The sequence below is a fragment of the Dipodomys merriami genome, unplaced genomic scaffold (assembly GCF_024711535.1).
Source record: "Dipodomys merriami isolate MVZ:Mamm:240054 unplaced genomic scaffold, mDipMer1.0.p SCAF_332, whole genome shotgun sequence".
Lineage (NCBI taxonomy): Eukaryota > Metazoa > Chordata > Mammalia > Rodentia > Heteromyidae > Dipodomys > Dipodomys merriami.
In genome coordinates, this window is record NW_027204849.1 from 1,170,585 (window position 1) to 1,193,058 (window position 22,474).

At 46.5% G+C, this 22,474-nt stretch overlaps 2 protein-coding genes across 2 annotated transcripts in view; both read left to right on the forward strand.

Annotated features, from left to right (window-relative positions):
* LOC138803087 (homeodomain-interacting protein kinase 1) overlaps positions 1–17,253 on the forward strand; it is a 56,762-nt gene extending 39,509 nt beyond the window's left edge. Inside the window, exons 9-16 of the mRNA XM_069986928.1 lie at positions 828–949; positions 1,767–1,901; positions 5,245–5,384; positions 7,032–7,211; positions 7,873–8,076; positions 10,009–10,250; positions 11,358–11,488; positions 12,586–17,253. Of these exons, the coding sequence (XP_069843029.1) occupies positions 828–949; positions 1,767–1,901; positions 5,245–5,384; positions 7,032–7,211; positions 7,873–8,076; positions 10,009–10,250; positions 11,358–11,488; positions 12,586–13,074 (1,643 nt within the window). The 3' untranslated portion in view covers positions 13,075–17,253. The remainder of the gene's footprint in view (positions 1–827; positions 950–1,766; positions 1,902–5,244; positions 5,385–7,031; positions 7,212–7,872; positions 8,077–10,008; positions 10,251–11,357; positions 11,489–12,585) is intronic.
* Positions 17,254–18,759: 1,506 nt separating this feature from the next.
* LOC138803089 (olfactomedin-like protein 3) lies at positions 18,760–21,413 on the forward strand. Its single transcript, XM_069986929.1, has 3 exons — positions 18,760–19,274; positions 19,797–20,082; positions 20,458–21,413. The coding sequence occupies exons 1-3, from the start codon at positions 19,161–19,163 to the stop codon at positions 21,276–21,278; spliced, it is 1,221 nt and encodes a 406-aa protein (XP_069843030.1). The 5' UTR covers positions 18,760–19,160; the 3' UTR covers positions 21,279–21,413.
* The last annotated feature ends 1,061 nt before the right edge of the window (positions 21,414–22,474 follow it).

A 22,474-nucleotide genomic window follows, 5' to 3' on the forward strand; every position in this document is an offset into this window, starting at 1 on the left:
TTGAGCTGAAGAGCTGAGGACAGTGCCCAGGCCCAGAGTTAAGGCCTCACCACTGACAAAATAAACAAGCAAATAAATAAAGTTATAATTATGTTCAAGTCTATTTTTAGTAGATAACAATTTGAAAAAGCACTTAGGCACTCCTCCCCAATGAACTAAAAGGTAAATATCATACTACTTGAAGGGATAGATAGATAGATAGATAGATAGATAGATAGATAGATAGATAGATAGATAGATAGATAGATTGTTAGACAGATCATTAGATCTGATAGATGGGATGGTTATTGTGTTTTAAATTGTGTAACATTAAAATGAAAGTTCCTTCTGGGCACTGGTGGCTCACACCTTCTAATCCTAGCTACTCAGGAAGCTGAGATCTGAGGATCATGGTTCAAAGCCAGTCCAGCCAGGAAAGTCTGTGAGATACTTATCACCACTCAACTACCAAAATGAAAGCCAGAAGTGGAGCTGTGTCTCAAGTGGTTGAGTACTAGCCTTGAGCAAAAGAAGCACAGGCTCAGTGCCCAGACCCTGGGTTTAAGCCCCAAGACTTGTGCATGGACAAGTGTGCACACCCACACCCACAGACACACACAAAACTGAGAATTCCCTACAGTCAGCCCTCCCTGTGTCAGATGTCTTTACATTTGGCTAACTGATAGAACCAAGTTACCTTTTCTTAACTTAAGATTTCTGACTGAAGCTCCTTTGTCTGGAGTGTCTGAAACTAAAACCTGAGCAGTAAAAAAGGCTGAAAACAAAAAACAAAATGATCCTCAGACCCAGCAAAGCAGTTTACCAATGATGTTTTTTTTCCCTGACAGCTGGGCTACAAGCAACAACAAAGCATTCTGGATTCCCTGTGAGGATGGATAATGCTGTGCCAATTGTACCCCAGGCGCCAGCTGCTCAGCCACTGCAGATCCAGTCTGGAGTGCTCACCCAGGTAAAAGCCAGAATGGTATTGCTGAAGCACTTGGAAAACAGACACTTTGTTTTAGAATATGGTATTTGCTTTGACTATAAAATCTTTCTTGGTTCTGACTCAGTGGTCTTAAAATGCAACATTACAATGTAACAGTATACTCATTGCTTCATTACTACAACTCCCTGTGTCTCCCTCAGATTGACAGGGATAGGTAATATCCAGATGCTGAGAAAGGGTCATCTGACTAAGTTTACTCTTAACGTTATGGAATCAGGTCCCCTACCTCTAGATATCTTAAAGATACAGTATACATGCAGCACTTTTTATTCTAAAAGCAAGGCTCCACTATTGCCTCTCATTGTCTGTTTTGCTTTCAGTGGAGAGGCTAAGTCACATCAGGAAGTCACCATTTCTTCATTCCTTGTTGAACTAGGCTGTAATAAGCTTTACGCTGTCACACTTGCCAGATGATTGAGAAACTAAGACAGTAGAGAAAAACCATGCAAGATTTATAATAGCAAGTATACATTATAAATTCTATATGTAAATGTTTGTAGCCCAGAAACATACAAGAAATACAAAAATCTTATTTTGTGAGTTCTGTCCCAGAACAGATTCTCTGGGTCTGGCCCAAGAAAGATTCTATACTCTTTGCTTTAGGCCATGGATGTTTGACCTAGTGAACTCAAGCTGTGCAGTGAGGGGGAAGAGGTTTGTACGTCTTAGGTGATTTGAATTAACTTTGATGGTAATAACATGGGGTCTGAGGACCCTTCTGAATCCAGATGACCTGCCTCAGTGTTTGTCTCACTCACCTGCCTAATCTACATTTCAGGGAAGCTGTACACCACTAATGGTAGCAACTCTCCACCCTCAAGTAGCCACCATCGCACCGCAGTATGCGGTGCCCTTTACCCTGAGCTGCACAGCCGGCCGGCCGGCGCTGGTTGAACAGACCACTGCTGTACTGGTAATTCCCTCACTTGACTGTGTTACTAACGGGGTTTCTTTGTTTTCTTTCTTTTTTAATTTTTCCTGTTCGTTATTGTTCTGTTCTTCTGGTTTTCTCATTTTAAAAAAGTAGCTTAGTCTTGCAGAGGGCATGGAAGCATGAGCCATCTTGTGGCTGTGTTCTTGCTGCATCTTCAGTGTCACACTGCTCCACCCCAACGTTGGCTGAAGCACGGGTTGGTGTTCAGTCTGGCTCTGTCAGGAGCCAGACCCCTTGATTCTTCTTTGCCAGCCAGAGTGGTGAAGCTCTTGATTTAGCCTCAGAAGAGCCTCAACACTGTTCCCCATTTTCTGCCCTCTTATGCCCTCTATGGTCCTTCAGAAGGAAGGAAATGGCCTTAGTTTGACTGGCAAACAGCCCAGATGTCCAAAAACTGAACTCCTTGTCAAGTTAGCTTTTTAATTTTCCCATTGTTTTAAGCTTCTAAAACTCTGTGCATGTGGAAATTTTAAGATGCTCTTAATTCTTTATTGGTTAACATCTATCTTCCTTCTGTAAACACATGAAGATAGGTCTTTTTGGCACTCATAATCAGTGGCAACTTCTGTCTCCCATGAAAAGTTGTTCCCTTTAGAATATAGTTCAAGTTGCTAATGAACATTAAAGGAGAACTCAATTCTTTGGATTTAAAGAACCAATATGAAGAGCCAATGCAGTCTCTTCTACTGAAATTTTCTGGGAGAAGTCATTGAGTAGCACTGCAGTTGTAGTAGCATCAGACTTGGAGAAAGAAAAAACAAATGAACAGGACTTTGAGGTATATCTCAGCAGTTGTAAGCGCCAGAGTGAGTTTTGGATGTGTTTTATTTAGGGGACTTAGAATTGTTTATTGCATATTTTAACATTTCATTATTTGAGATTTAAAATTAAACATTTGAAAACCTGATGAATATTATTGAATCCTTCAGAAAATAGTTTTGGACTTTAGTTATGTCTGAAGTACTTGTGAGTGGAAAACACTTGCTTTGTATTTAAAAGTCTACGCCACCTCCACGTGAATTTCCTCATGAGCATTAATTTTGAGGGCTGGGAGTCAGACAGAATCCATCTTGTTTTATCCAAGCCACTGTTTTCTCCTTGCTTATCTATAGTTTTGAGGTTTGAGATGTTAGTTGACACCTTTCCTTTGCTGTTTTTCTTAAGTTTGCACTAGCCATTTGCTAAGCTTTGCATATTTTTGTTCTTCCTCTGTCAAAGCAGTTCGTCGCTTGGAACGCCAGATTTCTGCCTCACGTGGGAATGTTATTTCTTGCTTTGTATTAAACTACATGCTTTGTCTTGTGCAGGTGTTGGCTTATGGAAAGACGCATGGTGTGACTTAACATACCTCTCTTATTTTCTGTTTTGTTTTGTTTTGTTTTAAATTCTGCATATGGTAACAGACCTGTTTGCAGTTTCTCTGCTTGGAAGGCTTCTTGTTTGGAACCAGTACTTGTTACAAGTGGATCTGTTACTTGCAGAAATATTTTTAAGAGTGTGTTGATGGCTTTGCTGTTTGAAATCTATGAAACAACCATATGTGCTCAAGTATTGTGGGCAGTTACACTGCCGGATTCAAGTTTAAAAAGAAAATGTGCCTTTTTTTTTTTTTTTTTTCAGAAAACACCACAATTTCTGTAAGAAGTATTAAAAAAAGTATTTATTGCTTTGTTTCTTTTTTTTGGCCAATCCTGGGGCTTGAACTCAAGGCCTGGGCACTGTCCTAAAGCTTCTTTTGCTCAAGGATAGCACTCTACCACATGAGCCATAGCACCATCTCCAGCGTTTTCTGTTTAGGTGGTACTAAGGAATCAAACCCAGGGCTTCATGCATGTTAGGCAAACACTCTACCACTAAGCCACATTCCTAGCCCAGTTTTTTTTTGTTTGTTTGTTTTTTTGGTGCAGGGTTTTTCGCTCAAGGCTAGCATGCTCTACCACTTGAGCCACAGCTCCACTTCCAGCTTTTTGCTGGTTAATTGGAGATAAGAGTCTCATGGACTTTCCTGCATAGGCTGGCTTCAAACCACAATCTTTAGATCTCAGCCCTCCTGAGTAGTTAGGATTACTGGCCTGAGCCACCAGTACCTGGCTGTTGCTCTGTCTTTAGCAAGTGGCATTGCTTATTTAAAACCAGAAGTGATGTATTTTCTTTTTTTTTTTTGGGGGGGGGGTCCAGTTGTGGGGCCTGAACTCTGGGCTTGGGCGCTGTCCCTCAGCTCTTCAGCTCAAGGCTAGCGCTCTACCACTTGAGCCACAGCGCCACTTCCGGCTTTTTTCTTTTTGCTTATGTGGTGCTGAAGAATCGAACCCAGGGCCTCAGAGGCATGCAAGGCAAGCGCTCTACCACTGAGCCATCTTCCCAGCCCCGTGATGTATTTTCTTATCGTGATTAGTTTTTATATGAAAGCATGTTTCCAGAAAGGATACATAAAACAGTTTTACATAACTGTTAAAAATAATATTATGCTTTCTGCCTCTATTTTTTAAATACTTAGCTGGTTGCCTCAATTTTTCATTCTGTCATAGGTCTGTAAATGTTGGTGTTAGCTTTCTTTTTCTTTTTTTTTTTTTGGGGGGGGGGGTCTGGTCGTGGGCCTGAATTCTGGGCTGGGGCGCTGTCCCTCAGCTCTTCAGCTCAAGGCTAGCGCTCTACCACTTGAGCCACAGCGCCACTTCCGGCTTTTTTTTCTGCTTATGTGGTGCTGAGGAATGGAACTCAGGGCCTCATGCATGAAAGGCAAGCACTCTACCACTGAGCTACCTTCCCAGCCCCTGTGTTAGCTTTCTTTTGCTGGCACAAAACTGTTTGCCAAAGGGCTTTGCCTTTGGTCATCTTGGCTCCGTTTTCTACCCTTTTAAACAAGGGAAGAGTTGCACCTTATGTTTTATGGGTGCGATTGACCTGCTGTCTTAGATGATTGGCGCTCAAATATTAGCATTTTTCTTTTTTAATAGCAGGTATGTTTTCTTAACTTTCTAGGGCTGTATTTTACAGTTTTACAAAGATAAACTCCAGTGTTTAACTAGAGTTTGCCTCTGAATTTTCTCTTTACAGTTTAATAGAAACTCTTACCTGTTAAGGACCTTTGTTTCTTGTAGTGTGCTGATACTCAGGTTATGGAAATGGCCAAGAGCAAGTAGTATGCTCTACCTTCTTGTAACACTTAACAGCCATGCGCTCCTCTGACCTTTCTTTGTCTCTGCAAGTTAACAATCTACAAGCAACTTTTTTATAAAAGATATTTTCTTTCATCTTAAAAGCAGAAGAAAAAGTCAACTATGAATCAAGTCTGGGTTTGTGTGTGTGTGTTTTGTTGCAGCAAGCTTGGCCTGGAGGAACACAGCAAATCCTCCTGCCTTCAACGTGGCAACAGTTGCCTGGGGTGGCACTGCACAATTCTGTCCAGCCCACAGTGATTCCAGAAGCCATGGGTAGCAGCCAGCAGCTAGCAGACTGGAGGCAAGTGCCCTGTGTCTCTCTCTGAAACCTGCAAGTGCATATTGAGGGGGGGAGGATTTGGTGTGGAGAGACTAAGAAGAAAATAAATAAGAAATTTGTCTTTATTTAAAAATTTTTTTTTGGCGGGGGTGGGGGGGTGTTGGTTGGTTGTAGGGCTTGAACTCTGGGCCTGGGCGCTCTTCAGCTCTAGGTGAGCACTCTACCACTTGAGCCACAGTTCCACTTCCGGTTTTCTGGTGATTTATTGGAGATCAGAGTTTTTTTTGTTGTTTTGTTTTTTTTTGGGTCCGGTTATGGGGCCTAAACTCTGGGCCTGGGCGCTGTCCCTCAGCTCTTCAGCTCAAGGCTAGTGCTCTACCACTTGAGCCACAGCACCACTTCCAGCTTTTTTCTTTTTGCTTATGTGGTGCTGAGGAATCTAACCCAGGGCCTCAGGCATACAAGGCAAGCGATCTACCACTGAGCCACCTTCTCAGCCCCTGGAGATCAGAGTTTCATGGATGTTCCTGCCTGGGCTGGCTTTGAACCATGATCCTCAAATTTCAGCCTCCTGAGTAGCTAGGATTACAGGTGTGAGCCATCAGTGCCTGGCTATTTGAAATTCTTAAAATAAATAAATAAATAAGTGAATAAAAATAAAAAAAAATGAACTTGTATCCGGCTAGGAGATGGAATCATAAGAAACTTTAAGCCAGAGGCTGGTAGCTCATGCCTATAGTGTCAGCTACACAAGAGGCTAAGATCAGAGGATTTAGGTTCAAAGCCAGCCAGGCAGACAAGTTCATGAGACTCTTAGCTCCAACTAGCCAGCAGAATACCAGAAGTAGGGGTGTGACTCTAGTAGTAGAGCATCAGCCTTAAGTAGAAAAACCAAGCAAGAGCAGGAGGGCCTGAGTTCAAGCATCCATATCAACATCAAAGGAAAAAGAACTGAAACTTTTAAGTGTAGGAAAATAGGTTATAAATGTCAGGAATCATTTACTCTGTGTTTAAAGAAAGCCGTAAGTGATTAGAGAGGACAGAGTAAAATCCTGAAGCCTTACAAAATCCATGCTGCTGCTGTATTCAGCTGTTTTTTTTTTTTGTTGGTGGTGGGGCTTGAACTTTGGGCCTGAGCGCTGTCCTTCAGCTCTTCTTCAGCTCAATGCTAGCACTCTACCACTTGAGCCACAGGGCCGCTTCTGGTTTTCTGGTGGTTTATTGGAGATAAGAGTTTCACGGAGGGGCTGGGAAGGTGGCTCAGTGGTAGAGTGCTTGCCTTGCATGCGTGAGGCCTGGGAAGTGGCACTGTGGCTCAAGTGGTAGAGTGCTAGCCTTGAGCTGAAGAGCCGAGGGACAGCGCCCAGGCCCAGAGTTCAGACCCAGGACTGGACCCCCCCCCCCCAAAAAAAAAAAAAAAAAAAAAAGAGTTTCACGGACTTTCCTGTCAGGGCTGGCTTTGAACCATGATCCTCAGATCTCAACCTCCTGAGTAGCTAGGATTATAGGCATGAGCCACCGGTACCTGGCTTGTATTCAGTTTTCCAAATCACTTTTAACACATGACTAGAACATTCGGTTGTCCTAATATTTCTTAAACTCCTGTTGCAGTCTGCTTCTCAATGGCTCTGGGACTCAATGCTTGTCTGTTTCTCTCCCTTGGTATAGGAATGCCCACTCTCATGGTAACCAGTACAGCACCATCATGCAGCAGCCATCCTTGCTTACTAACCATGTGGCCCTGGCGACAGCCCAGCCTCTGAATGTCGGGGTTGCCCATGTTGTCAGGCAACAGTCCAGTTCCCTCCCTTCCAAGAAGAATAAACCATCTGCTCCAATCTCCTCCAAGTAAGTCTGTGGTAGAACAGATGGTTAAAACTATGCCAGATTCCAAGACGGGATGCATAGCTCAGCAGTAGAGGGCTTACCTAGCATATACAAAAGCCCTGGGTTCAATCCCCAGCACTCTAAGAAAACAAAAACTGTGCCAGTTGCAGAGATCTGCTGTCCAGCATTTGTGATGTAGATACTGTTGTGATGTGCCAGTTGCAGAGATCTGCTGTCCAGCATTTGTGATGTAGATACTGTTGTGATGTAGATACTTTTGGTCTGAATCTGCAAAGCACCTGCTGAGTTGAGCAACAGCTCGTGAATGTCCATCCCAAATGTGTACTGGTTATAACCCCTCTCTCATGCACACTGGGTGTAGCCTTTCTCTTGGTGCCATTTTGAATCCAGGCCACCTTTATGATTTTTTCCCCCCTGCCTACCTAATAGAGTGAATTTCAAACCTCAGGTAAAATGTCCACAAAAATAAAATTTCCTTTTTTTTTTCTTCTTATCTCTGGAAACTATTATGTGAGTAGTTTATTATCAGAACCTTTATAGTTGTGTGTTAGCTTAATGGTTATGTAGAAAAGAATCAGCAAATTAGGGGACAATCTAGGGAAAAGATGTGCAATTTGAGGGCCTAAGGTCGAATGGTGTTGACTTGTAAACTTTTCCACAGACCTGCTGTGGATGTTCTGCCTTCCCAAGTCTGTTCCTTGGTTGGGGGCAGTCCTCTTCGCACTGCATCTTACCATTCCCTCATCCCCGTCCAAGATCAGCATCAGCCAATCGTCATTCCAGACACTCCCAGCCCCCCTGTGAGTGTTATCACTATACGCAGTGACACTGACGAAGAAGAGGACGGCAAGTATAAGCCCAGCAGGTAAGGCAGGTGAACAAGCATCTCTGTCTGTTGTCTGTGTTTCTTTTTACAAGGACAAAAAGAGGTATTTTGGCCAGGTGTTGATGACTCATATCTGCTAGCTCCTCAGGAAGCTAAGATGTGAGGATCAAGATTTGAAGCCAGATTGGGCAGATAAAATCTGTGAGATTCATATGTCCAATTAACCAGCAAAACACTCGAAGTGGAGGTTTGATTCAAGTGGTAGAGTGCCAGTCTTGAGCAAAAGAAGCCCAGCAAGAGCACAGGCCCTAAGTTCAAGCCCCATTTTAGACACACACACACACACACACACACACACACACGCACGCACACGTACGTACGCACGCACGCACACACATACATATTTTGGAAGCATGATCTTGAATAAGTCAGTCCAAAATACTTAAGTTCCTGTAGCTGAGACTTGTAACGTTTTCTATAGTGTTTTACACTTATCATTACCTTAGAGAGAGGGGTTATATGAAGTTGATGGATTACTCTGCCTTGAAATTCACATTGTGCTGCAACCATGGTCCTTGCTTTTAAGGAGCTTTATAGTCCAAAAATAGATATCATAACAGAAGCATTGGAACAACAGTTAATTGGATTGAGTAGATAGGTAAGGGATTATTTGAGACTTTCCTTAATCTGAAAAGGCCTCTGTGGTAGAAGTGGAACTAAGTACAATGGCCTTTTGTGAAATCTAAAAGTAGACTTTTCTTTATTTTTTTCTGCCTGTCCTGGGCTTGAACTCAGGGCCTGGACGCTGTCCCAGAGCTTCATTTGCTCAAGGCTAGCATAGCACTCTACTGCTTGAGTCACAGCGCCACTTTGGCTTTTCCTGTTTATGTGGTACTGAGGAATAGAACCCAGGGCTTCATGCATGCTAGGCAAGCACTCTACCACTAAGCCACTTTCCCAGCCCTGAAAGTAGAAGACTGAGCACCATGTCATTTCATCTTGCTTCTTGCTCTTTAATGCAGGTCCACAGCTAGGCAGTTTACAAGAGGGTACGGGAAAACATAAGGACTGGGATCCTCACTTCTCTCTCAGTATGAGCCCAGTTTCCTTGATTGAATATATTTTCCATGAGGCTTTTGAAGTTTAGCCATAGCCTAACTTAGCCTTTTACCTGAGAAGATAGGATTCACACATGAAAGTAAACTTGGAGCCAGGCACCAGTGGCTCATGCCTGTAGTCCTAGCTACTCAGGAGGATGAGATCTGAGGATTGCAGTCAAAGCCAACCTGAGCAGACAAGTCCCTGAGACTTAACTACCATAAAGCTAGAAGTAGACTTGTGGTTCAAGTGGTAGAGTAACAGTCTTGAGCAAAAAAGCTCAAGGATGGTATACCTGCATTCAGGCCCCATTAAAAAATAAAGTAAATAAACTTAGGAAATAGCAAAGTAAACCTTACATATGTCTAAAGTCAGATGTACATTTAGATTAGAGTCTTTTAGTTCAAAAGGGTGATGTGTAGAATGGTGAACTTGAAACTAAGTTTTGGAAAAAGTGGTTATTGAGTTAAACTGATTTGGGAAAAAAGGAAAATCAGTTCTTTACTACAGGAATATGGCTCAGTAGAAGCACACACTGGGCCTTGTTACTTTCACAGAAGCCAGCCCTATTAAAAGGTAAGGAGCTAAAAGGAATAAGGTGAGAGGCAGTGAAGGAGCCTTTTATCAACAAATGAATGGTAAGGCCAGGTGTGGCAGCACACATCCTCCTGCCTCAGTGTGCTCATCTGCACTGGGGCCTGCAGTCCTGCATCACAGGACGGTGGCAAGATGTATAGACGTGTAAGAACAGCACTTGATAGATACCTAATTTACCCCTGCTTGTATTATCATCATCCCTGGCAGAGATCATGGGAAGGTCTCTGCAAAACCTAAACGGGGCAGTTCAATTCTCATACATTTTCCTCTCCTCAGCTCTGGCCTGAAGCCAAGGTCTAATGTCATCAGTTATGTTACTGTCAATGACTCTCCAGACTCTGACTCATCTTTGAGCAGCCCGTACTCCACTGACCCCCTGAGCACTCTCCAGGGCAATAGTGGACCACTTCTGGAAGGGCCCGGCAGAGTTGTGGCAGATGGCACTGGCGCCCGTACCATTATTGTGCCTCCACTGAAAACTCAGCCTGGTGACTGCACTGTAGCAACCCAGGCCTCAGGTAAGTGCTGTCCACACAGCTAGAGGGGAAATCCCTTTGCTGCATGCCTGCTTCATATTTTCATTGTACTTAGGCAGGGATTGGGACCGGAAACATAAACGTCCTTCAGGAATACATCCAGAATCCTGTTCCCTGAGGAACAGGCGTCAGTTTTTCTTCCTACATTTATTTTGCTTAGATGTAAAAGTGAGACTGTGTTTGATGTCAGCATAATGTCTGAAACACATTCAGTGCTTTGTTATATGGGATCAAGAGTTAGCAGGCAATTAGACTACACAGGTGACTTGAAGTTGGCAATCAAGAAGAAGATAGAACTTAAAAACTACAAAAGTACTTGGGAAATGCATCCTTTTTTCCAAGTGACAGCTTTACTCCCAGGAGGGAGGGATGGTTTTGGTAGCAGTAGATCTCTCATGTTCTAGTCATGATGTCACTCCCATGGGGAAAATGGAGCTCTAAATTATAGGGGTATTATGTGAAGGCTCAGTGTGGTTCACCTCAGAAATAGTTGACAATCCCATTGAAGGCAAGGTAGAACATCTTGATGCCAGGCTTGTGAATATAATTATTAGGTCTTCTGTCCATTCTTGGGCATAAAGAATTATAGGCTAGCTCACAAGCCACTGCGTAAATGTGCTTTAATTTTTCTACTGGGAACATGGAAGCAAAATGTTGTGTTCAACTGTCCTGTAATTTCTTGAATTTGAAGGCGGTAAGTACCAATAGAATCTTGCCTGCCTTTAAACCCTTTGTGACATTTAAATATCCTAAGAATTACCAATGGCTTTCTCAGCTCCACATTGTCATTTCTGACTTGTTTAATCCCATCCTACATAAAACTAGAACACCTTGGGAATAGGATTGTATCTTACTCAGGTTTTATTTCCAGTGGTTCCTTTTATATTACAGGAAATTAGATCATATTTACCCAAGTAGCTTGTAAGGAGCCTTTCATAGCACAGCAGTGGATGATACAGCTGTCCTCTTCTGATATGTGTTGGAAGAAGTAAGACATATGCAAGCTTGTAACTTCCAGGCTGTCTGCAGATGTTGGGTTTGATGCCATCTGAGGTTAGATGGGTAATACGAAGCCCTGACCCTTTACAGGTCTCCTGAGCGGTAAGACCAAGCCGGTGGCCTCCGTGAGCGGGCAGTCGTCTGGATGCTGTGTCACCCCCACAGGCCACCGAGCGCAGCGTGGGGGGACTGGCGCAGCACAGCCACTCAACCTTAGCCAGGTAAGCGCCAGGGGCCGCTGCCTTCTGTTTGCATTCTCCCCTGTTAACACTCTCTGGAGGACCCAGCTCCTGGCCACGCTGCTGAATAAAGCCAAATGATGCTCTCTGTGTCCAGCCGTGTGGTATTTCATGGCCCGCATCTTATCTGCGTGTGTGTGTGTGTGTGTGTGTGTGTGTGTGTGTGTGTGTGTGTGTGTGTGTGTGTGTGTGTGTGTGTGTGTGTGTTACATTCCAGTTTTTCCACTAGACCTCCCTTGGGCAGCCCAGATAATGTGTGTGTGTGTGTGTGCACGTGTGTGCGCGCGCGTGTGTGCGTGTGTGTGTTACATTCCAGTTTTTCCACTAGACCTCCCTTGGGCAGCCCAGATAAAAATGTTTATGATTTAGGGACTGGGATGCTTGAGCCCTTCCTGGTTCTGTACCATCACTTCAAGAACAGATAGTCTTCCTTTATCTCTAGACCGCAAATAACATGAGCCTCATACATTATTTCGAGACAGGAAAAGCATTTTGGCCACTCAACTGGTCCTAATCCTGCCCGTTGCCAGAGCCCAGGACTTGCCCTGTGTTTGCATAGCTTCACTATGGAGCAGGGTCACGGCATCATCCCATGGCGTGTACTCTGCTCTGTGTGAGGGAGCTGGGAGACATAGATGAGCTAAGTGAAAGCTCCCGTCAGTGCGTGTGTTTTGAACTCTACATTTCCAGAAGTTAGAGGAGAGCAAAAAGAAAGCAATGGCAAGAAAGAGGGGTTAGGGAAAAGCAAAACGCACTGGCTCCAGGATAGGGTGAGTTGCAGGAGCAGGCAACGCTGTTCACGCATGAACCCTGTCCAAGTATGAACCCTGTCCATGTATGAACTCTGTCTGTGTATGAAGCCCATCTGCGTATGAACTCTTCTTCTGTCACGCTTCTGTCTGAGGTGGGTCAAGGACTATTCTCCAAGATCAGAAGGACGGGTGGCTACGTCCGGTAGCATTCGTTGCCAGTCTGGGAGATCCTGTGCAGTCCAGAAACTGTCAGAGCCAACGCTTTCCCTTTGGTGCCCTGAACCAGAGTGACCTCAAGATTCCTCCTTCCCTTCTTCCTCCTTCCAGAACCAGCAGTCGTCCTCAGCTCCATCCTCGCAGGAGAGAAGTGGCCATCCCGCCCCCCACAGGCAGCAGGCATTTGTGGCCCCGCTCTCCCACGCCCCCTACGCCTTCCAGCATGGCAGCCCACTGCACTCGACGGGGCACCCACATCTGGCCCCCGCCCCTGCTCCCCTGCCAAGCCAGCCTCACCTCTACACGTATGCCGCCCCAACCTCTGCTGCCACACTGGGCACCCCTGGCTCCATTGCTCACCTTTTCTCCCCGCAGAGCTCCTCACGGCCTGCTGCGGCCTACGGCGCCCACGCCAGTGCCCTGGTGCACCAGGTCCCCGTCAGCGTTGGGCCCAGCCTCCTCGCATCAGCCAGTGTGGCCCCCACTCAATACCAACACCAGTTTGCCACTCGGTCTTACATCGGGTCCTCCCGAGGCTCGACCGTTTTTGCTGGGTACCCTCTGAGTCCCACCAAGATCAGCCAGTTTTCCTATTTGTAGTTGGGTGTGCGTGAGGGAGGAGGACTCACCTCCGCCCGTGCCTGGCCCTGAGCTCGGAGAGCTGGCGTGGTGAGCCCCCTGCCCTTCTCATAGTTCTGCAGCCAGCAGCTCATTCTGCAGAGCCGTGACACAGAAGGCTTTTCTCTGGGAACCTGTCTCAGTGTTGACTGCGTTGTTGTAGTCTCCCAAAGTCTGCCCCGTTTTTTAATTTTTCTTTTGTGACAGCACTTTGGTATTTGGAAGAACTCAGAAGCTCATCTTCTGAAGTTACCAAGGAAGAGAGATCACTCCAAAATTATCCTTTGAAAAATGTTTGCTCTCTCTGACTTGACTTCTATAAATGCTTTTAAAAACAGTGAGGCCTCTCTTATTTAACTTTTGTTTTATTATGATAGCTGATAAGAGGAAATATGCTGATCTGGCATTACTTCTTGTTTGTTTAAAAACCCAAGGCTTATTTGCCCTTTTTTATTTTAAAAACAGCTTATGCAAATCTATATTATATCATCAGGCATTTTTCCTTGAGCATTAGTTTATGGAGCTTTTAAACTTAAAATGTTTTAATTCTGTTTCCATGTTGCATTATACTTAACGGACACTTGTTTTCATGTTTTGTAAAACTCCTTGAGTATGGAGATTTTCTCAGTGGCTCTTGTGTTCGTTGCAAAGTGGTGTTGGAAAGGTAGTTCTCCATTTGCTGATAACTCAGTGTGAGAGAACCTGTGCCTGAACATGCGGGCACCAAGTATTGTCTTTAAATGAAACACCATGAATTCTTGTTAAACTTATTGTTAAAACTCTTCTGATTCAACTAAAGTTTTATTAGTAACAAAGCCATTCAGGTGTTTTTTGGCATAAGGTGGCAGTCGTTTTACTTCATGCAAGATCTCTTTATTATGAGACATTTGGCCTTGGCGAGCCTTGTCTTCAGATGGTTGCCTTCGGTGAGCCCTGCCGAAAGATGATATGAATTCTCAATAACACATCTCTGCGCTCTCTCTCTCTCTCTTTCTCTCTCTCTCTCTCCTGTTTTATGTGACTTTCTCTCTCCTGTTTTATGTGACTTATTTGGGGGAGAAAGCTAAAGAGTTTGAAATCAGATGCAAATGTCATGTATAGCTTTTATACTTCAAAGTAGCTTCCTTCGTATGCCAGCAGCAAACTGAATGCTCTCTTATTAAGACTTCTATAATAAGTGCATGTAGGAATTGCAAAAAAATATTTTAAAAGTTTATTACTGAATTTAAAAATATTTTAGAAGTTTTGTAATGGTGGTGTTTTAATATTTTGCATAATTAAATGTGTACATATTGATTAGAAAAATATAACAATTTTTCCTGCTAACCCAAAATGTTATTCGTAATCAAATGTGTAGTGATTACACTTGAATTGTGTATTTAGTATGTATCTGATCCTCCAGTGTTACCCCGAAGATGGAATTAATGTCTCCATTGTATTTAAACCAAAATGAACTGACACTTGTTGGAATGTATGTGAACTAATTGCAAGTTACATAGAGTGTATTACTGTCGTGCTGGATGAGCAGGGGCCTGGCCTGCAAGCAGAGGAGACCCTTGGCGTTGTTTTGCACAGGTGTGTCTGGTGAGGAGTTGTTCAGTATGCGTCTTTCCCTTCCTTTTCTCCTCCCCATATTGTAGTGCCTTATATGATAATGTAGTGGTTAATAGCGTTTACAGTGAGCTTGCCTTAGGATGGACCAGCAAGCCCCGTGGACCCTAAGCTGTTGAGCTGTTCCCTGGGATTTATCAGAACAGGACTAGTAGCTGTTGTGTAAAGCATTGTTCTCCGTTTTCCTGCTGACATAGCGAAATAAAAACAGCAGCTTTTCTTGTGTACCGCCACTCTGCCCCCTTCCAACTTGGACTCTCAGCTGTGTTCTCACAGAAACATTTCCCAGGTGGCTCTCACAATGCGCTACCTTGCTTCTGTGAGAATTCAGGAAGCAGGTGAGAGAAGTCAAGCCAATATTGAATATGCATCTTTTAAAGTATGTGCAATCACTTGGAATGAGATCTTCTTTTCCTTTTCCTGTGTAGTAGTTCTTTCTGCTAGTAGTTCACATTGCTAGTCAAATATTTGCTTGTTGAGAAAAAAACATGTAACAGATGTGTTTATACCAAAGAGCCTGTTGTATTGCTTACTGTGTCCCATACTGTGAGGAGGAGTTTTGTGGCGCTGCTGGTGGCAAGAGACTCACAGGGGTGTTTCTTCATCAGTGAAGAACATGAAGAAGGAGCTAAAGCCTGTCGAATCTCTGAGGCTTTTGAGGTTTCTTTGTGACAACTTGTATATTCCTGGGGCCCTTCCAACTGGGACTTGTCCCAGCGATAACCCCACCATTGATGTGGGTGAAGCAGAAAGGACAGAGGGGGTCGATTTGGAGGAGGAAGATGAGCCCTGAGACACAGGTGTGTTCCATCTGAGCTGAAGACGAGACTTGAGGGGTAATTCCAGGACTGGCTCTGTGCGGAGATGGTGATAGAAGGTGCAGGATGCTGACGGGAGATTTCATGGAGCCTGGTTGACACACACTACCAGGCTGAACACCGACGAGCAGTCGGTGTATTAAGAGTTTCTTCGCTGTGGGGAGTAAGGGCTTCCTGGTGGGGCAGATAGCCTGCGTAGTCTGCCAGGAGCACGTTGCATTTTCTGTAAAATTTAAAAAGTTAATTATGTGTTCAGCACTCTGTTTGGTCAGGATCGCCAAACAGATTATGTAGTTTGCTACTGGTGTCATTCAGTTTTCTGGTCAGTGTGTATCATCTTTGTGTCTCCTCCCTGCCCACCCCACTTTTTTTTGGCAGAGTACATTCTAATTATCTTGTTTAAATGGAGTCTAGTTTCTAGTTTCCAACATTTTGTTATTGTTCCTTTATCTTTCCTCATCAAGGGACAGGATTTGTTGTTTTTGTAAGAAGTGAGATGTAGGGAACAAACAAATCCCCACCTCAGGCCCTCGTCCAACAGGCAGACATCATTTAAGATAGGGAACAGCGGAGCTTGGATCACTGTGGGGTCATGTGACTAGCAGCGTGAGAGCATCTCATGCTCTGCTTGGTGACATCTCAGGTGTCTGCTACATGTGTGTGCACTCTACACAGCTTTGGAGCTTAGATGAACATCTCTGGCTTTTGGGGCCTGTGAATGGAGTGAGCAGCCGGCCTGCTTCCGCATGGCTGGTCTCAAAGCAGATGATGGTGTCCAGCCCTCCCTGAACTTGTACTTTTCAGTGAGGGGATGTATGAAAGGGTTTAGTAGAGCTATCCAGGCTCTTAGGGACACTAGATTGCTCCAGAGTGTTTAATAGTTCCCAGAAGTTCTGCTGCTGTCTGGGTTGAGCTGAAATGCCAGCCCCAGGAATAAGAACTCCACGTCAACCCATTCTGGCCATCCTGAGCCTGCTTCTGTGATTGCTCACCCATCATTCTCCACCAGAGAGGCCAAGCTTGGCTGCCCTGAGCCAGGCAAGCAGTTCAGCAGTGTGTGTTACTTCGCATTATTAGGCAGAAATCCACCGTTGAGGTGGTTTGTTTTATGATAGGAAATGAGTTTGCCCCCCAGTTATAGGAGTGGCCCAAGCCTGCTTCCTATTTTGATTTTTTTTTAATTGATTGATGGTGCAGCATGTGTGTACATGGTTGTTTGTTGCTAAACTTTATATAATGTGTGGTTTCAATTCAGCTTGAAAAATAATCTCACTCCATGTAGCAGTACATTATATGTACATTATATGTAACGTTAGTATTTCTGCTTTGAATCCTTGGTATTGCAATGGAATTCCTACTTTATTAAATGTATTTGATATGCTAGTTATTGTGTGTGATTTAAACTTTTGCTTTCTCCCTTTTCTGGTGTGCACTTCCTTTTACAACAAGCCTCTAGAAACAGATTGTTTCTGAGAATGACTGAGCTGTGTTCGTAATGCAGATGTACTTAGGGAGTATGTAAAATAATCATTTTAACTAAAGAAATAGATATTTAAAATTTATTACTAACTACGGGGAAAAGGGTCCATTGTGTAAAACATACTTTATCTTTGGATTCAATGTTTGTCTTTGGTTTTACAAAGTAGCTTGTATTTTCAGTATTTTCTACATAATATGGTAAAATGTAGAGCAATTGCAATGCATCAATAAAATGGGTAAATTTTCTGATTCATGTGATTGTTTTTACTTCTTCCGTAGAAAGATAAACAGATGACACCTTTGGAGTGGCTAAACACATTGCATTTGAACATCAGCAGGGCATTATAGATTACACAGATGCCCTTAAGGGAAATGAGTATTAGGTAGGAAATACTTGCTGTAAAATGGAATGTCCTGGGCCCTTGCTGAACGATCATCTGATTTGACCCTTTGAAAGAAATAGACTAAAGAGGTAAGATAACCAAACTGTTTCCTGCCCTGTTGCAGCAAGCATCTAAAATAGCCAAATGCAAACAAGGGTTACACTGGAAGATGACAACGCTGTTAAGGCCTCCTTTTGTGGAGAAGATGCCACCCCCGCCACCAGATTTCTCCTGGTTCTGAAGTGAACACAATCTCTTGATAAGGAGAAGGGATTTGCCTATGGTAGTCACTACAGATCTCTAAATCCCTTAGTTTTGATGTCTTTTGACACGTGCTTCCGGCCAAGTTCACTGTATGAACAGCGCCAAACCATTTTGGGCCACTGCAGCCCTACGTGGAGTACTGACATGAGCCATGCCTGCAAACACCCTTTTGAACTCTTAATGGGGAGAAATGATCAGCAGGCTGCTTTCTCTCAGTAATAGGAAGGTTGGAATAGACTTGATTTAGATTACAGAATGTCCCTGAAATCAGTGACTATACATTGGTGCTGACCAATGGAGGTTTGTAATTTTGGTACAAGACTATCTGGAGAACTACTGCCAGCCTTGTCTGCCCATCATCAGGATGTGTGTGTGTGTGTGTGTGTGTGTGTGTGTGTGTGTGTGTGTGTGTTTGGGGGCTTGAACTAGGGTCTGGGTACTGTCCCTGAGCTCTGTGTGTGTGTGGGGGGGGGGGGGGCTTGAACTAGGGTCTGGGTACTGTCCCTGAGCTGTGTGTGTGTGTGTGTGTGTGTGTGTGTGTGTGTGTGTGTTTGGGGGCTTGAACTAGGGTCTGGGTACTGTCCCTGAGCTCTGTGTGTGTGTGTGTGTGTGTGTGTGTGTGTGTTTGGGGGCTTGAACTAGGGTCTGGGTACTGTCCCCGAACTCTCTTGCTCAAGGCTAATAGTCTACCACTTGAGCCACAGTGCCACTTCCAGTTTGGGTGGTTAATTGGAGATAAGAGACTCAGACTTCCCTACCCCTTTGAATCATGGTCCTCAGACCTTAGCCTCCTGTGTAGTTAGGATGACAGGCGTGAGCCTAGCTTTTTTTTTTTTTTTTTAATCTGTTGTAGTCTCCTTGGTCTAAGTCAGAGGGATCAGCATAGGTTCTTAAAGAAATTGGGAAGTCTATAGGAAATCTAATTTTAGTTACTAAACAAACCCCAGTGAGTTCAATCCATTTGGCTGAATGCTTTGTGGAAACTGCCTTTGGGGTAAAGTTTAAACCTTGGTTTAATCAGGAGGTAGCACCAGGTGGTTGCCACAAGATGGCGCCCGTGAGCTATCGGTCTATTTCCCTTTGCCCCCACCCCACCCCCCACCCCGCTTCAAGGCAGGAAATGTGTTTTGTGTTGTTTCAGGGACCGGAGGCGTGATGAGAGGTGCCAGCTCGGAGCCCGCTCCTCAGGCCAGGTCCCTTTCCTGCGTGGCTGGCTGCCCAGCCTCTGCCTTGCGTGCTGCAGTGCCCTCCTGGGGAGCAGGAGGCCCGGGTTGGAGATGGTTAAGGCTTTGGCTCCAGTGCTTGGGGGCCATCTGTGTTTGATCAGGCCAGGCGGGAAAAGGGGTGGGGGGTAGAGAGACTGAAGGCATTCCAGAGGAGTGAGAGACCCAGAGATCAGAAAGGAAGGCCCGCCCTGCCCAGCCCCGCCCCGCCTGCAACGCCCAGCGCAGCAGCCCAGCAGGCCTGAAGGAAGAGGCCCACACTCTTCCTCCGGCCCCACGTCCCCGCCGCCATGGGGCCCTGCTCTTCAGTCCTCCTCCTGTTCCTCCTGGCATGGTCTGAGCCCCTCCGAGCGCAGCAGCACCACCTTGTGGAGTACATGGAGCGCCGGCTTGCCACCTTGGAGGTGAGGGGCTTCCCTCCGGTGCCACACAGGGTCAGGGCTCTGAGGATCCCTGATAATTCTGCTTCCCTCCCCCCCTCCCCAAAGCAGTTCCAGGGCAAGGGGTCCCCAGGCCTTGCGGGGTGGAAGAGGAGGCACCGAGGAGGGCGGCTCTCCAGGCGCCGCTGACTGTTCCGCTGGAGTTGGGGTTTCTCAGAGAAGCTGCAGTGAACGTGTGGCTGTGCACGCTTTAACAGTCTGAAGTACTTAGCGTTGTCATTTCCAAGAGGACAATTCTGTAATGGAGGAGGACTGTTTGTGCCCCGGTCCCAGGCCCCGAGGGGATGCGCAGTCTGAAGGACGCTGAGCCTGCTGCTGTCCACTTAGCACGTCTGGACACCTGGCTACTGTGGGGTGGCCGGGCTTGGCCAAGTCTGCTCCTCCTCTTCCCCCTGGCCCGCAGCTGGTGGTTGCAGCTCCACAGCCCAGCAGCCTGCTTCCCTTCTGATCTCCCCTCTTCCCTCCCGACCCACTCCCCGTTTCCAGGAGCGCCTGGCCCAGTGCCAGGACCAGAGCAGTAGGCATGCCGCTGAGTTGCGGGACTTCAAGAACAAGATGCTGCCGCTGTTGGAGGTGGCAGAAAAGGAGCGGGAGGCTCTGAGAACGGAGGCGGACACCATCGCAGGGAGAGTGGACCGCCTGGAGCGCGAGGTGGACTATCTGGAGGTCCAGAACTCAGCTCCCCCTTGTGTGGACCTCCAGGAGAAGGAGACCGAAGGCCCCGGGGCCAAAGGCAAGAGCCGGAGAAATGAGAAATACGACAGAGTGACTGGTCAGTGATGCACTCAATCTGCAGCTTTCTTTTTTGGAGTCTTAGGTTTCTTCTCTTTGTCTTAGGCCTGTGTAGCTCTATCTTCCAGAACCCGTTTGAGGAGGATCTCTGTCCGGGAAGGAAGGTCCCTGGGGCTGCAGGTGTAGCTTAGTGGTTGAGTGCTTGGTTTGTGTGAGGCCTGGGTTTTATCCCTGGCACTCTGGGGGGGGAGGATGGGAGTTCCTCGGGCCCTGGCCTCGCTGATGTCCCCTCTCAGCCACAAGAACAGAGGCGCCCACAGGCAGTGCCCACCTTCTTTCAGGTAGCCGGTCCTCAGGAGTCCTGCCGTAGGCCTCTGACTCTTACCTGCCCTCCCTTGCTTTTCTCCTGCACCAGACTGTGACTACACAGTAGCCCAGGTGAGGTCGATGAAGATCCTGAAGAGGTTCGGAGGCCCTGCGGGCATGTGGACCAAGGACCCCCTGGGGCCTGCGGAGAAGATCTATGTGTTCGACGGGACCCAGAATGACACAGCCCTGGTCTTCCCCAGGCTCCGGGACTTCACGCTTGCCATGGCGGCCCGGAAGGCTTCCCGAATCCGAGTGCCCTTCCCCTGGGTGGGCGCAGGGCAGCTGGTATATGGTGGGTTCCTTTACTATGCCCGGAGGCCTCCCGGAGGGCCAAAAGCCACGGGTGAGCTGGAGAACACGTTACAGCTCATCAAGTTCCACTTGGCAAACCGAACCGTGGTGGACAGCTCGGTCTTCCCCGCGGAGGAGTTGCTCCCCCCGTACGCACTCTCCGAGGACACCTACATTGACCTGGCGGCCGATGAGGAGGGCCTGTGGGCCGTCTATGCCACCCGGGACGATGCCAGGCACTTGTGTCTAGCCAAGTTAGACCCCCAGACCCTGGACACAGAGCAGCAGTGGGACACCCCGTGTCCCAGGGAGAACGCCGAGGCGGCCTTTGTCATCTGTGGGACCTTGTACGTCGTCTATAACACCCGCCCTGCCAGCCGGGCCCGCATCCAGTGCACATTTGATGCCAGCGGCACCCTGACCCCCGAGCAGGCGGCACTCTCCTACTTTCCCCGACGGTACGGTGCCCACACCAGCCTCCGCTATAACCCTCGCGAGCGCCAGCTCTATGCCTGGGATGATGGCTACCAGATTGTCTATAAGCTGGAGATGAAGAAGAAAGAGGAGGAGGTCTAGCCATGTTTCTTTGACTCTCTTATCCCCATACATTTTCATTCCTGCTAGATTTCCTGCTGCTCATTCATCAAATATAGCCAAATTGTGACTCCAGTCGCCTACTTTTTAAAAACAAACAAACCAATTGCACCTGAATGTTTTGTTTTTATTTTTAGTGTTAGTACTGGGCCTTGGCTGGTGCTCCACTTCTGGCCTTTTGCTGGTTAATTTTCTGACATTTTCTGCCTGGGCTGGCTTCAATATGAGATCCTCAGATCTCAGCCTCCTGAGTGGCTAGGATGACAGGCGTGAGCCATGACGCCGGGTGGCCACTGGCTTTTGGTTTCGTGTGGAACTCCAGATCTCGAGGCATCCATTCTTTTAGAGCTAAATCAGTGACCCCTGAAGCTTCACTCCTGCCCCGTGACAGCTCATTTAGCCCTAGAATAGCTCAGGCCCAGAGCTCTGAGCCTCCAATGAGGATGACCCCAGGCAATAAGCAGCAGTATTCTCACAGGACAGGGCAGGACCTGCAGGTAACTGACCCTCTCCAATCCTGCCACTGTTTGAAGATTGTGGCTTTCCCCACATCACTTTTGGGTGGCAACATTTTGCATTAAAGGGAAACCCCACCCCTCCTCCTCCTGTGTTTATGTATTGCCCTTGGATCAGTTCTCCTCCTCCTCTTCTGTATGAGGGCCTTGGCCCTCTCCATAGAGAGCCGGACCTCTCTAGTCACAGACTTCCCGGGAGACGGCAGGCAGCAGCCGGGGCCTGCCTGCCTCCACACCCCGTCCCCCAGTACCTCCAACAGCACGGAGCTCTGGCTGCAAGATGTGGACCCAGAGCAGGCTGCCAATTCTCACCACGGGTTGAACCGGGAAAAATGGAACGTGCTGGCTTTGCAGCCTGGCTTTGCTGTTGGAACTGGAGTCGAGCTTACACATGTTCTTAGTGAGAACTTTCAAGTGTCACCTTGGATGTGGATTGTCCCCAGCCCAAATCCTGGTGCTCACCTCCAGCCTGCCTCCACCCTGAGCAGGTTGTGAAATCTCAGGTCTGTGGGGCTCTGATTTTCTTGCTGTCACAGCGTCTGCGGTGTGGGCCTCGAAGGGGGCAGTGACCGGCCCAGATGTTGTCCAGCACATCCCCACTTTTCCTTCTCTCCACTCATGTATTCCACCAGCGTGGAAACTGGCTGAAGTTCATTCACCCTG

Coding starts and splice junctions, on each gene's coding strand:
- LOC138803089 (XM_069986929.1), top strand. CDS start 19,161: ATGGGGCCCTGCTCTTCAGTCCTCCTCCTGTTCCTCCTGGCATGGTCT. Junction 19,275..19,796: donor GCCGGCTTGCCACCTTGGAG/GTGAGGGGCTTC, acceptor CCCCGTTTCCAG/GAGCGCCTGGCCCAGTGCCA. Junction 20,083..20,457: donor GAAATACGACAGAGTGACTG/GTCAGTGATGCA, acceptor CTCCTGCACCAG/ACTGTGACTACACAGTAGCC.